General features: G+C 40.6%; 2 protein-coding genes across 2 annotated transcripts in view; one reads left to right on the forward strand and one right to left on the reverse strand.

Annotated features, from left to right (window-relative positions):
- The window catches only part of LOC135081916 (dystrophin-like), a 284,223-nt gene that overhangs the window by 142,617 nt on the left and 125,975 nt on the right, over positions 1-15,631 (reverse strand). The window lies entirely within an intron of this gene.
- Positions 6,575-13,892, forward strand: LOC135081828 (spidroin-1-like). The gene is made up of 13 exons (XM_063976607.1): positions 6,575-6,682; positions 7,138-7,203; positions 7,596-7,724; positions 8,059-8,079; positions 8,266-8,286; positions 8,608-8,651; positions 8,937-9,030; positions 9,133-9,516; positions 9,850-9,888; positions 9,968-10,096; positions 10,191-10,244; positions 10,712-13,455; positions 13,745-13,892. Exons 1-12 carry the CDS (start codon positions 6,619-6,621, stop codon positions 13,447-13,449), a joined length of 3,783 nt encoding a protein of 1,260 aa, XP_063832677.1. The 5' UTR covers positions 6,575-6,618; the 3' UTR covers positions 13,450-13,455; positions 13,745-13,892.

The following is a 15,631-nucleotide window of genomic DNA, read 5'->3' on the forward strand; positions in this document are numbered from 1 at the left end:
TACGGTTAAAGTCAGTTGGTGCAACTCGACCTAAGATTTAGAAAGAAAGAAGGAAAGAAAGATACATTTATTACAATGGACATCACACAAATACAGGCAATTACATAGACATGACAGAGGCACATAATAATGGAAGAAGAAAAAATAAAAACAAGAGTAAACTGAGCAGTGCCACCCATCCACCAACAAGATGCCCACTGCAACGGGACCAAACTTAGCATATGCCGTGGCCCACGGTGACGAAGGCCACGACGCTGGTTTTCAGTGTGCCCCATGCCGAGTGAGGGTCACGGACCATTGGTAAAATTTAGAAATTCACGACCCATAAAATATCTTTACTCGTCGTTTGTACTCTACTTGTACATGCAGAGTCTATTACCTACTTACTTCTAGCTGGTAAATAACAACTTAATTATCATTGTATCCTACCTAAGCTGTTAACATATTATTATGTAGTATTGTGTAGTTTAGCCTTTTATCTGAATCAAGCATGTAAACACCAGCAGATGGGGTCGAACTTTAAATTGCATGTAGATGTGATCGCGTCGCCCTCCCGGGACAAAACTTGCAGCGTAACCAGTTAGAGCAGTTCGCTAGTTATCCCGGGGGATAACATTAACAAACGAGGGGTCAGACGTGTGAATTACGCCCGTATTCACAAACATTACTATGAGGTCTCACAGTGCGCGTGGACGCACAGGGTGACGCACGAACTATTCACAGAGCTCTATTCAACGCTGTGCGTTCGATTTGCTGCTTCACGTAAGCAAGCATCGTTTGTGAATAGCGTTAGTTTGCAACAACAATAAAGCCTGTAATCGTGTGGTGTCGATGATAAATATTTGTTTTACCTTAATCTGCGAGACTGGATGGTTGAATTATTTTTATTACCTGTAACAATAATAAAAGGCAATTAGTAGAGATCAACCATAAACTATACTTAATTCAAATTCAAAATTACCTGTAAGTCTAAAATTATTTACAAAATCGTTCAAACAAGGTTTCATTTCAATAAACACTTTCACGCCAAAAACCTTTGATAAATCTACAATGCGGAACCAATGTACCTACTTAATACATTTTCTAATCTAGAGTGTCTAGAGTAAGTATTTTAAAAATCCATTATAAACCCTCAATGAAACGGTATAACAGTCACCAGTACGACCTTTTTATTGTAAATCGTAATTATGTGACAACTAATTAAGGTTAGAATAAAGCTTGATATGCTACCCTCCTTGAATTTGAAAACCCTAACCTACGGTATCGCGTTTAGCAAAGCTTCTTAGCCTCCAAAATTAATATGATGATCCAACAAAAACAATGTTCAAAATAAGCTCTATAAAATACAATCAGAAACCCTGACATTTCCTGTTATCAGTTAATCTTAAGATAACATTTTAGGATATATTGCCATGAGTATAATATTAAGTGGTAGAAGATATTTTAGTAGTAAATAGCCCCAGTTCAGTGTACTTCAAAATATAAAACGGAAATCAAAACAAGTTTTAAGTACTACAGATTCATGAAATCCATTATTTTTAGTTCTACAGCCTTAATGAAGTTACTCTCGTCGTAAAACCAAAATGGCCGTCAGCTGCCAACAGCACTCTAATAAAAAGAAACTGCGTCAAACAATCGCCAACTTTTGCACTATCAACATAAAATAATAAACCACCCGATCGAGCTAACTAACCTAGCTGGAATGCGACTCACCCGCACACCTCCCTGCGTTCGCCCCGTCCGAAGCGTCGATGTGACATCACGATTGCCAGGTGCGCAGTTAATTCAACCGAGTTGCAATTTCCACTACTGCCCCTCCCTACTTTATGGTCTTCAGACTTAAGACTAAGCCCTTACAATGAAACCCGAGTGCTATCATAAATAATGCAGATTTATGTCAGCAGGATAGCTCGCAGTTTAGGGAAGTGGACTGTTTTAAAACGGGCTAAAGTTTTGTTTTGTGGTCTTAAGTTTTGTGAGACACAGGCTTAGCAGTCTTCTCCGCACTGTATAGTAGTACCTAGGGAGTCTAAACAGTAGTACCTATACGTAAGCTTAAATAGGCTGTCAGAAAGCTCAAAGCTCTTGTAGTTTGACACTTATAACAAGCTTAAGAAGCAAGTCATAATGAAAAAACTTCAGTAACATAAATTCCCCTATTTTTCTTAGGCTGAGTTGCACCACCTTATATTAACCGTGACTATAACCATAACTGGTGTTTTTGTATTAAAGGCAGGCTTTTGACATTAAGTAAGATGGTGCCAAAGCCTTAGGCCTTAGTGACATAGGTACATCCAACTTCCGTACTTCAGGCTACATTTCCTCGACTGTAACATTAATTTATTCAAACTTAAAATCACAATTTATAGCCTGCCCGAGTACAATACCTATGTTAGAATTTCCGTTTTATACGTAAACTTTCTTAATAGGGTTCGCTGAAATTATACCTAAGAGGCGGGCTAAATGAAACTTCTATGATGGATCTTTGGCTATAGCGAGTGGGAGTAGCCAGGGTTTTATTCCGGGAAATAATAAGGAATAATAGGAGAGGCGTCTTGACATAATATTTTGTACAGTCGACAGCACATCAAGCTATACATTTTCGTTGCAAACTCGCCCCTATCGCAACTACGTAAGATACCGCAGTGTTTACGTTGACGTGCTGTCGACCGTACTTGAAGTCTAATCTTAAATGATAATAATGGGATCGAAAAATGAGAATTAAAGTGACTCGATTATTATTAAAAACAATCGATCCGTAAAAAATAATCAGACAGACTTTTGACGTTTGTTAAAGTAAGCTGGTGCTGGACCCAATCTAAGTAGAGCAAAAGTAAACAAGAGTAAGAGTGATCAAGATGACATTTTCAACCAAAGAAATTAATCAAAAGCATCATCTGGTAAAAATTCCAAATACCTACGTCTCAGAGGCGACAATAATTCCCCTAAGTGGGTCCCTGTTATCGTTTCTACAGCGAAGAACGCAACGCGACGAGCAAATACTCCGGAACTTCAAGGAAACACCCGATATTGTTATATTTAAATGAGATCTCCACAATTGTCGTTACGTTCGCGAGTGTGTGGATTCCTGGCTCTTGTTGTAACGTCGTGTTTTCATTGGAAAAGTTTGCAGGAGAGACTCATTTTTGAAGCGAATAGGTAAGGGGAGGTTATGATTTAAGGTGAAGAAATACATCTGGAAGAATTAGTAAAAATTAGGCTTCAATTTAAGAACTACCCTTAAATTACTTAGCTACTTAGTTACTTAGCTTTTAAGATGACTTTTTGACTTTAGAACTATTAAATGTATTACGATACACAATACCACTTAAAACTCACTGATTACGTAGGTAATATTATTATACTTTATAGAGCTACAATTAAATATTGTCTCCAAACTTTCACGATTAAAATTTTATTATTCAAATCCCAATTATAAAAATCCAAAACACCTGTTATCACCCCAGAAGGGTTTAACTGCGTAATCTATTTTTAACCGCCATAAATATTAAGAGCGCCTAGCCCTCCCTCTATCTGTCGGTCGCAGGCCTGCGTCATTGCCGCGAGAGCTGACGAAGGCGCACACAAACGTTATGGCAGGCAAACAGGCCTACCTCACGTTGTAGGAACAAAATCGCTATGTTAAATAGAAATTTTCGCAGTAATAAGCAAAAATGCTTTAGTCAGGTATAAGAATTAATGCACTGTGATAGCCAAAGGTTTTGTTTATGCTAATGTGTAGTGAAACTGAGGTTACAACGCTGATGTTATATAAATAAATATCCTTGGACATTTTACACTACGCTTCTAGATGATGTGGCTATACTTAGTTCAGACCTACGTATAATATATCACTAGGTACATTTATTTTATAAAACAAAGTTGCATTCCTGTATGTATGCTTAGATCTTTAAAACTACGCAACGGATTTATATGCGGTTTTTTAACAGATAGAGTGATTTAAGAGGAAGGTTTTTAAGTATTGTACTTGTACGAAGCAGGGGCTCGCTAGTTGAAGTATGAAGTACGAAATCGTATTCCAAACAGAAAACGATAAATCATGTTGATACCATATAAATCTAAAGGACTTTTCTCGCATCCAAAATGTTATCCTCAAATGTAACGTATTCCACCAAAACATAGCTGATTCTTTTCCTCAATCTCAGAGGCATCCGTCAAAAAAGACGTATCCCCGTGACGTATCGGAGCCTTCCCTCCTCCCACACTATCGAAGCTAATATCCTTTACTGTAAGGCGGAGGACTCACTGAGGTCGTCAATCTATACTTATATTATAAATGCGAAAGTAACTCTGTCTGTCTGTCTGTCTCACTTTTACGCCTAAACCACTGAACCTCTTTTGATGAAATTTGGCATAGATATAGTTTGAGTCCCAGGAAAGAACATAGGTTTTTATCCCGATTTTTGAAACAGGGACGCCGCGATAAAGTTTTTCTGTGACAGACAAAATTCCACGCGGGTGAAGCCGCGGGCAGAAAGCTAGTTGTCTAATAAACACATGAATGTATGTATTTAAACAATATTTTGACTAACGGATTTAGTAAAACTTTTTCTGGAAGGTCGCGGGAAGAACCTGGATGCGGGCAGCGCAGGACCGTTCATTGTGGAAAATCTTGGGGGAGGCCTTTGTCTAGCAGTGGACGTCATTTGATTTGGCTGAAACGAACGATCGATTTCTGGGACTAGGAGTTGATTCAAACTTAGGTGTCGTTTGAAAAGAAAAGACTGAAAAGCCTAAGAATGATTCACTGAGAGCTGGTTTAGTGATAATCTTAGTAAACCCTAAGCTTAATTTATTTAGCTGGTAATCGGTTTTCAGTTGGGTGTCACAGGACAGAACCCAATTAAGATGTAGAGTTTGTGTAGCGGTAGCGAACATTGCTAACGAGGTTATTCAATATTGTTATCGATGATCTGAATCTAAAAGACAACGATAGCTCACAATATAAAGGGCGAGTGTTTTTTTTAACCGACATAAAAAAAGACTTAGGTGACATTTCAGCCGAAAAAATCACATCCGCGGATGAGTTGTCTCTCTTTCAAATTTGTTAGGTGTCGAATCATCCGCAAAATATTTATCTTCGGGTGAAACGTCAACGGGGGAGGTTATTTATTTTTTAGATCAATAGTAAGATCAATCACCGGCTAGTAAAAAGTCAGTTTTATGGAAATATTTTTTCATAAGCCGGCAAAAAATATTTCCGCGGGTGTTGTACCCCCAGCCTTACGAAGTGACATTTCTTAAACGAGAAATAGGGTATCAATTTTGACATTCGGCTGTCAATACGTCATCTTGGATTGGTTTAATCAATCACTTGACACGCTATTGGAAACATAATGCGTGTTGTTAACCGTATGATACATGTTTTATTATGCGGTTTTGCTTCAGTTTGTTTTAGTTACTTTTATTGTAGATGGCAAACATCTTTTTATGTCTAACTAGCTGACCCCGCGAACTCTGTTCCGCCTTAAAGGCAATAAATAAGCCATCGCAATTTTTCCTTATTTGCTCACCGTTTAGACCTACCCTGGACTACGACAAACATTTTAAAACCAAAATCAGCTCAATCGGCCCAGCCGTTCTCGAGTTTTAATCAGACTAACGAACAACAATTCATTTTTATTTATACAGAAGATAGATTACACAGACTTTAGAATCTGGAATAACTAGTTTTGACAGTGAAAATTTCTTCTTTTTCTGCTATGCTTTTGCTTTTCCCATTTAATTAAGGGTTAACTGTTCTACTAAGGCGCCAAGATAGCTTATTTTAGGTTGTCTGAGCTCTTTCTGAATCTTTTGAAATAAGTATCTTACTCAAAATGTTACAGTTAGTTAATGTTAAGCAAGTTTTTTAATTTAATCATAACGAAGTTAACAATTAAAACCCCCACAATCCCCGTGCGAATACAAAACTCAAACAATCCAGTCCGCACACGTCGTAGGTGGCGCTGGCGTCGTTAGTGGGTCGCGCTTCCGGTTCCGCATCCGGCGCGCGCGACGCTATTGTGGCGGCATTGATGTATTTGTTTTAATGGGGGTTGCCTACTTAAGGGAGGTTTTGAGACAGTTTTGGTTCATGTGGAGAGATTTATTACCTAATTTATCGTCATAATTATACATGGCTCTACAATATCTTTAGTAGAAACAACCAAGGAAGCGTGTCTCAGCGTTGTCCTTAAAATTACCTAAGTCAGAAAAGCGCATGATTTAAGAATTGGTAATTTATTATGAATCTGTTTTAATTCTAAGTTAAGTAATTTGTCATTTTTCAATTACTTGATGAATATTTTCTTTAAAAGAAAATACAGCCGTGAGGTAGATAGATTTCAACGGGAATAAACAATGATTTATCGAGTAAATTCATAGTTCGATACGAGCTAAATTAAATCTTCACGTCGTCACGGCTCGTTTGGGAATATTAAAATGCGATGAAAACCGTTTCGAAATTATTTTTAATAATCAAATCGATTTTCCATACGTTTCAACGCGTGATGGTGGATGGTTTAAATACCCGGTGTGAGGTGATCAGAGGCATCTTCGGTGGGTGGTACCACTCACTGTTGGGTTGTTGTGGAGTCTGAACAGCCCTTGGTCAAGATGTGGAAGGTCGTTGGGGGTCTTTGGATCCTGCTGGCGCTGGCAGCCGGCGTCAGAGCCGAAGGTATGTTTTCTAACACATATAAATTTTCATTGTAACTAAACATTCAATCGCTTTGAAATACAAGTGGCAAAATTCAGTCGTAACATAACTTTTGAGTCAAAGATTGAAGACAAATTCATCCCTATTAATAAAACTTAGGAAACAAAGTAAAAAATGTGCTTCTTTATACCAGAAATTAAGCACTACTGGGCCAGCTAAAAATACTATGATTCTTCTAACAGTTAAAATCAATAGCTTCTCTATATCACATCCACTTACTGATTTTTTTTTTTGTCTGGGGAATATGGTCCTGGGGATATAAGCCCAGATATTTCGATTACAAAAATCTGGGTAAATGGGCAAGTGAGCGCGATTGTCACCATCCAGTACCTAAAGACATTCTTGCTCTAACACCATAATTCCGGAAGAATTTGAAAGTTATTGTTAGTGTTCAAAAAGTTAGTTGTACATTTCAGGCCATGATGATGCCGAAGAAAGTGGCGTGGAACAGCGCATGCCTAATCCCTTCGCACCGAAAACACGTGAGTAACAGATCCACATTATATTCGCATAGTTTTGTATCGGCAAAGTTTCTGTGAGAAGAAATGGAGTAAGATCGATATGTAGGGTATCTGTGATAAATCTTATTCTTTCAAACTACTTTGAAATGATGTAGCATACATCAATATATTAACAATGTAATTATTCGATTCTTTAACTTAATGTACTAGAATAGAGTACCAAATTGATTTAAGTTGAAACTTAACAGATGTCCTGTCAGATTCTCAGATACTATCCATATTCCATTATTTATTCTATCATATTCCATTTTTCTCAGGCGCGAACAAAAAATGTGATAAACAAAGAAACAGTTCGCGTTTTAACACCATTACTAGGGATTGCTGACATAACCGCAAAAATTCTTGATGTCCAGGCCCCTGCACTTCAGTCGGCGAGATGTACTACACTCGAGACATAATAGGGCGCTGCCACGTCTGCGCCTGCTTCGCCAACTGGCGTGGACTCTACTCCGACTGCCGCTCGTGCACCGAGTGTCCGTTATGTAAGTCTATCATTTCACTGTCACCCGCTACACTATTACACTAAACAGATATTTTTAACGCACTGACACAACGCGCCAAGTTTTTATCGGGTTGACATCACATGACATACAACATTACCGGTTTCATTAAAAGTAATAAGAAAATTAAATCCCGTACTAAAGTTATTGCATTTTCTGATTTTAAAAACTGAGCAAATTCACTTCGCGAGTATATTGCCATTTAAAATGGCAAATTTTAAATTTATTTTCATTTTTTAATTGTAAAACGTTTGTAAAAATACAAAAACAAATAAACTTCAAAATAATATTGCAAAATACATTTTTCTTATTTCAGTCCCCAAGCCGTTGCCACCAGGTAGATATTAAAATTTAATTTAATTACCAATCAGTAGATTAGGTTGATAAAAATATTTTGAAAATTACAAAATTTATTTAAAACTTTATAGTTTGCATTTATAAATGCCATCGCACTTTTATTTATTTTTATAATAGTGATTGAGAATTTAAAAATATTGTTATTAAGTTCGTCGCCGTTTTTCAGTGCCCCCTGGACCAATCCCAGGTAAATACTATTATATCTACTTATTCGAGAATGCAAAATAAAAAATATATTTTAAGGCATCTTCTCGGATTAAACAATAATACCGGTGGTAATTTAGAAGATTGATCAAATTAGAGTTTTATAAAAGCAAAATTGTTTCTATTTAAATAAATAGTAATTTGAGAAAACTTTATTTGTAGTATTTATATACAATCCGAAATATAGTTCAGTAGGTACACAAAAATATTAGAATAACTGAAAATTATGAAAAAAATACTTGCATTAGCATTATAGTACTACACTGTAGGTTGAACACTTCACTTTACCATTTTTCATTTACAGACCCAATTATACCAGGTAAAATATTTTTATTTTTCTCTATTACCGTGAATTTCTGAATTCATTCGTGTCATCTTTTTTATCCTACTAACATTAATTATAATTTTATTTTTCAATATAACGATTAAATTATCAGACACTAATGCTTTTTATTGCTAAAAACAAAATTTAACGTTGCTTTTTAATTTAATTTAGTAAATAAATTATAATACTTGAATTATTATCGGCCTCTATTGTTTACACTTGGAAGATGCCAGCTTCAAGTTTCAAATTGCTATGTAAAAACTGAATTGCATATGTCTTGAAACGACTTAATCAATTTATTTCACCAGTACCCCCCTCCGCCACCCCCGCCACCTCCGCCAGTTCCGCCACCACCACCACCGGTGCCACCAAGGCCTATCCCATGGCCACCACAACCAATTTGTAAGTAAAACTGCTATAATTTATTAATTAATTTGATAATATTCCGAAGACTGTGAAGAAAACAACTGCTCAAGCAAAAATAAAACAATATATTTTCATCAGGCCCGCACCCAATAATCATCCCAGGTCCTCCCAGGCCCTACCCGGTGCCTGTACCTGTGCCGGGGAAACGGGTGTTGGTACCAGTACCGTACCCTGTGCCCTCACCGCCCGAGAAGATCTACATCCGCGGCCCAAGCATACCAGTACCGTACCCACAAAAAGTGCCGTACCCAGTACCGATCAACAGGCCGTACCCAGTGCCGTCACCGCCTAAACTAATCCCGTACCCAGTCACCAGACCTGTGCCTGTACCTGGCCCAGAGAGACCGATCCCGATACCCTATCCGATCCGCGGCCCGCCGATCCCTATCGCTGTACCGTACAACAGATACATCACAATCCCCGGAAGAGACAGAATCATCCCAGTACCAGTGCCGGTCAGCAGTAAGTTGATTAATATTTTGCTTTTATTTGTGATTTCTATATTTTATTGTACTGATGAATACAAAAGAATTGAAAATAAAAACGCTGTTTTTTATTACTAACATCTTTTTATAATTTTGTGTACAGTCAACGTCAAGTAGTTCGTGACACCTAAAGTTGTCAAAAAGTTGACAACACAACTTTATTCAAATTGTAACAAAGACGTGTTGCGAACTTTTTGGCTACTTCACGTGTCACGAACTATTTGACGCCATTTAAAATAAGAACAGCGTTCAATACAATAAATACATTTTACAATACATTCAGATGTGTATGATATTATTTTTGTTTCAGCTACCAAGTACTACCCAGTGCCAGTCATCATCTACATTAGTGAGTAGCTTAGCTCTCACATATTTAACAACAAAGGCTTAACTTAAAACCCCCTTTACATTTTGATTCCCCCTTCTAGGTCCGCTTTGCCGAGGACAAAGACCGTTGACTACCTTCACGATCCCTGGCGACAGGTGCCGCATACACGTGTGCAGGGTCAAGTACAACTACGTCTACATTGAGTCTCAACCCATCCCTGGATGTCTTGGTAAGTTTCATTCATTTTCAGTTTCAAGAACTTCCATTATGAAATTTAATAAAAGAAAGGATTCGATTAAATTATACTTATCATATTTTTACAGGTCCAATGCCAGGACCAATTCCTGGTCCAATTCCCGGTCCGATTCCGGGTCCAAGTAAGTGATTTTTTTTTGTATCTACCACCCAAATTTAAGCATGAGTATAGTATAATACAATCATCGGACAAGTACAGGCTAGTTTTTATCTCGAATAGAAACATCAATAACTTTTCATGCTATCAATGAAATCGTTGATTATATTTTATGATTGATGCCTACATAGGCATAAATGACGAACCGAACTATAATTATTATTATTTTTTCACACTATCTATTGCACTTAAAGGATTTGCCACATTAAGCCCGCATCATGTACGAACAGCATTATCAGTCTCTATGCTTATATTTTACTGGCACGAGCAAAGAACTTAAACCGCACCGTTGACAGATTGCCTTGCCAGATTGCCCTAACCGCAAATTGTGATTTATACATGATGCATGCAGACCATCCAGTGTGTCCAAATCCTAAATTGAATGAGGATTCATACCATAGTGCATAGTTTTAATTTTCATTTTCTTTTCAGTAATCTTTGGTGGCAGTGCAAACGCTCATGCCTCTGCCAACGCAAACGCTATCGGTGGATTCGGTGGCGCTGATGCCAGTGCCAATGCTATCGCCAATGCTAACGCTTTGGGAGGCCTCAATGGAGGCTCAGCACTTGCCGAGGCCTTGGCTAATGCCCACGCCTCTGGTGCCCGAGGTGGCGCATCTGCACTGGCTCAAGCCCTCGCTGCCGCTCAGGCGTCAGGCATCGGCGGTGGATCCATCGCTGAAGCCTTAGCTCTAGCCCAAGCTCAAGGTTTAGGAGGAACCGCCATCGCTTCCGCGTTGGCTCAGGCCCAAGCCCTAGGACTCGGAGGACTCTCAATTGCACAGGCTATCGCCCAAGCACAAGCTTTGGCTGGGGCTGGAGGACTCAGAGGCGGAATTGGAGACGCATCGGCCCTAGCTCAAGCCCTCGCTGCCGCTCAGGCGTCAGGCATCGGCGGTGGATCCGTCGCTGAAGCCTTAGCTCAAGCCCAAGCTCAAGGTTTAGGAGGAACTGCCATCGCTTCCGCTTTGGCTCAGGCTCAAGCTCTAGGACTCGGAGGACTCTCAATTGCACAGGCTATCGCCCAAGCGCAAGCTTTGGCTGGCGGTGGACCATCTTTTAGAGATGGAATTGGAGGCGCATCAGCCCTAGCTCAAGCCCTCGCTGCCGCTCAGGCATCAGGCTTAGGCGGTTTAACAGTTGCTGAGGCTTTAGCTCATGCTACCGCTCAAGGACTAGGAGGAACAGCTATCGCTTCTGCTTTGGCGCAAGCCCAAGCTCTAGGACTTGGAGGACTCTCAATTGCACAGGCTATCGCCCAAGCGCAAGCTATGGCTGGCGGTGGACCATCTCTTAGAGATGGAATTGGAGGCGCATCGGCTCTAGCTCAAGCCCTCGCCGCTGTTCAGGCATCAGGTTTAGCCGGTGCTACAGTTGCTGAGGCTTTAGCTCATGCTCAAGCTAGAGGACTAGGAGGAACCGCAATCGCATCCGCTTTGGCGCAGGCCCAAGCTCTAGGACTCGGAGGACTTTCAGTCGCAGACGCTATCGCCCAAGCGCAAGCTTTGGGTAGCGCTGGAGGACTTGGAAGCGCTGCTGCCCTCGCACAAGCACAAGCGCAAGCTCAAGCTGCTGGATTAGGAGGTTTGGGTGCCGCTGATGCTCTTGCTCAGGCTCAAGCTCAAGCTCAAGCTCAGGGAGGCGCTCTTGGTGGTGGCCTTGCGCAGGCCCTAGCTCAAGCTCAAGCGCAAGCTCAAGCTCAGGGAGGCGGTATAGGCGGTGGACTAGCTGAGGCATTAGCTCAAGCTCAGGCGCAAGCTCAAGCTCAAGGAGGCGCTGGTGGTGCTGGTCTCGCTCAAGCTCTGGCTCAGGCTCAGGCGCAAGCTCAAGCTCAAGGAGGGGCTGGTGGTGCTGGTCTTGCCCAAGCTCTAGCTCAAGCTCAGGCACAAGCTCAAGCTCAAGGTGCTGCTGGTGCTGGTCTCGCCCAGGCGTTAGCTCAAGCACAGGCGCAAGCTCAAGCTCAGGGAGGAGCTGCCGGAAATGCCCTTGCAGAGGCTCTAGCTCAAGCACAAGCTCAAGCTCAAGGAGGCGCTGGTGGTGCTGGTCTCGCCCAGGCTCTAGCTCAAGCTCAGGCCCAAGCTCAAGCTCAAGGAGGTGTTGGAGGTGCTCTTGCTGAGGCTTTAGCTCAAGCTCAGGCACAAGCTCAAGGACTGGGTGGAATAGGAGGTAGCTCTGCTAATGCTGAGGCTTTGGCCAACGCTGCAGGTTGGGGTGGACTAGGTGGAAGCTCTGCTAACGCTCAAGCCGACGCTCTAGCTAATGCTGGAGGATGGGGAGGCCTAGGAGGCGGCTCAGCCAACGCTCAAGCTGATGCCCTAGCTAACGCTGGTGGATGGGGAGGTCTTGGAGGCGGCTCAGCCAACGCTCAAGCTGATGCCCTAGCTAACGCTAGAGGATGGGGAGGTTTAGGAGGCGGCTCAGCCAACGCTCAAGCTGATGCCCTAGCTAACGCTGGTGGATGGGGAGGCCTAGGAGGCGGCTCAGCCAACGCTCAAGCTGATGCCCTAGCTAACGCTGGTGGATGGGGAGGCCTAGGAGGCGGCTCAGCCAACGCTCAAGCTGATGCCCTAGCTAACGCTGGTGGATGGGGAGGTCTTGGAGGCGGTTCAGCCAACGCTCAAGCTGATGCCCTAGCTAACGCTGGTGGATGGGGAGGTTTAGGAGGCGGCTCAGCCAACGCTCAAGCTGATGCCCTAGCTAACGCTGGTGGATGGGGAGGTTTAGGCGGTAGCTCCGCTAATGCTCAAGCTGACGCCACAGCCAATGCTGGAGGTTGGGGTGGACTTGGTGGAGGCTCTGCCAACGCCGCTGCTGATGCCATAGCCAATGCAGGAGGTTGGGGAGGACACGGCGGCAGCTCAGCTAATGCTCATGCTGATGCCCTAGCAAACGCTGGATTAGGAGGCAGTTCTGCTTCCGCTTTAGCAGACGCTCAGGCGAATGCTGGTGGTTGGGGCGGTCTTGGAGGCTCTTCTGCCAACGCTGCTGCTGATGCCTTGGCCAACGCTGGCGGTTTAGGCGGCGCTTCCGCTAGTGCCAACGCGCTCGCCAATGCCAACGCCAACGGGTTTGGCTTTAGAAGCGCTGAGTCCGCAGAGGCCTCCGAGGAGGCTAGGGCCAAGCGTAGCGTGAGCCCAAGGATGGCTTTCGTCGAAGACCATGCCGAGTAAATACATGTAAGTATCCTTCAATCGAATTTACTATGACAAATAGTTTTACACAGTTTATCCATTTATTTGATTAACCAGTTTGGTTCTGATTTGACCTCCAGCTATAGATATTATATCGATAACAAGATTTATAAAAGGCCGTTCAGTGTAATAATTTATTATTGTATATTAATACATTAAAGTAGATCCATGAAATATTGCAAACTTCTTTTCAAGTAGCTAAATGGGTCGATTTTAATTTCTTTCCATGTTTATCGCGAACTCATTAATTAATCTTGGTTTTTATTTGTTGCAGAGTACCATGAATTACATCACAATGATCTCCCTCAATGACAACGCCGGAACATCGGATCTGATCAGTTTAGTTTTAGTTTGAGCAATTATAAAATGACAGTCGAGTAAGCTTCACACTTTTGTATAAAACAATAAATTTTAGTGGGATACTACTGCATTTTTATTTCAAATAGGCATTTATGCTTTTTTAATTCACCACAATCACACAAAAATATATCACACAAATACAACAAGGGTATTATTTACTGAATTGATAAGTTAAAAGCAAATCAATATTTAATTTTCTGATTTCTTGCGAGCATTAAATGCATTATTACTATTGATACTATTTTATAAACGACTATTGACCCGCCCCGGCTTCGCACGGGTGCTAAGTATACATATACACGTTCATCTTGAATCACTCTATTTGGCTGGTGGTAACCAAAATAAATAAATAAATAAATAAATATTTGGACAATTTCACACAGCGCCAGCTAGCCCCAAAGTAAGCAACTTAATGCTTGTGTTATGGGTGCTAGCTTAACGGATATACTACTTATTACTTTTTTTTAAATACATAAATATTATACATAGTCACACCCAGACCCGTCACAGAAATTAAAATTCATCATTTCAATTTCTGCCCGGCCGGGAATCGAACCCGGGACCTCTCGGCATAGTAGTCCGTTCTGAACCACTACACCAAACGGCCGACAGCCGACAGACAAAATTAATAGTTTCTGAATAATTTTTTATAAAACAGTACATTACAAGACAATTTAAATAAAAAAATGTATGTTCACTGTTTATTGAATAATTATTTCAATTGGTATTGATAGTAAGATGTAAACTACATAATATCTTTTCTGTATCTCAACTGACATTGAGTTGGCTATCGGGATGATCTTTGTTTTGTTGTGTATTGTTTAGGTAGTGTTGTATGGATAGGTATTAGTAGCAGTCCAACCTTTACTAGTACTATTGGTAATAATTTAAGGGAAACCTGTTTTTGGCCATATTGTGTGTTAAATTTATGTATGCTAAAATTGTATAAATACGCTGTTGGTTTTCTCAATAAAATAAAAAAAAACTCCGACCGCTTAACAAAATAAGTATACTCGTACAAAGAAAAAAAATACATCAACTTAATTGAACAATGAGTTCGTTTGAATGGCGTGGTAAAATAATCGATTTAGCTTTTGCACGAGAAAAAAATAATTTAAAATAAATTAAAATGACAGAACTGTTTCATGGGTTCTTACTTAAAAATATTTTTGTATCCAATTAAAAATAACAATTATACATCATAATACCAGGCCTGTTCATTGTGTTCATCTCCGCGAGTTTACATCGAAAACAAAACACGCACGATGGCCCACCTACAGGATACTATTCGACAAGGCCTCACATACGAGCGAACATTGACTCACGCACGCGTATTCTTGTGTATGATGGAAGAAAATAAAGAAAATTGTGTACTAAATACTGTGCAGTATTTAACTGCCTAAATAATAATAAAAACACAGAATGTACTTTTTTAAGTTGCCTCAAGACACTGAGAGGTAAATAAGTAGTTAATATTATTCATGATAATTCATGCTAAATCATGTATTTCCTCCACCATTTTCCGCAGTTTGGCACCTCACGTCACATCATTTTACCGAAGTCAGCCCTATAGCTTCGGCGCAGTGCCGATCACTGACGTTGTCAACAAAATGGTGCTTGACTCTTGAGACAGGCTAAATTACACCATATTGTTAATGACATTGAGCATACATTTTTTTAAATACCTTCGCGAAGTAAAACTTCTGTACGTAGTACTTATTATTATTTTGTGATAATACTGACCGGCCTTTCAAAAGATAAATTCTTTTGCGTTCCCTCAATTAATTTTAATCAGTGTATA

This window comes from Ostrinia nubilalis, chromosome 20 (genome assembly GCF_963855985.1).
Source record: "Ostrinia nubilalis chromosome 20, ilOstNubi1.1, whole genome shotgun sequence".
NCBI classification, from domain to species: Eukaryota; Metazoa; Arthropoda; class Insecta; order Lepidoptera; family Crambidae; genus Ostrinia; species Ostrinia nubilalis.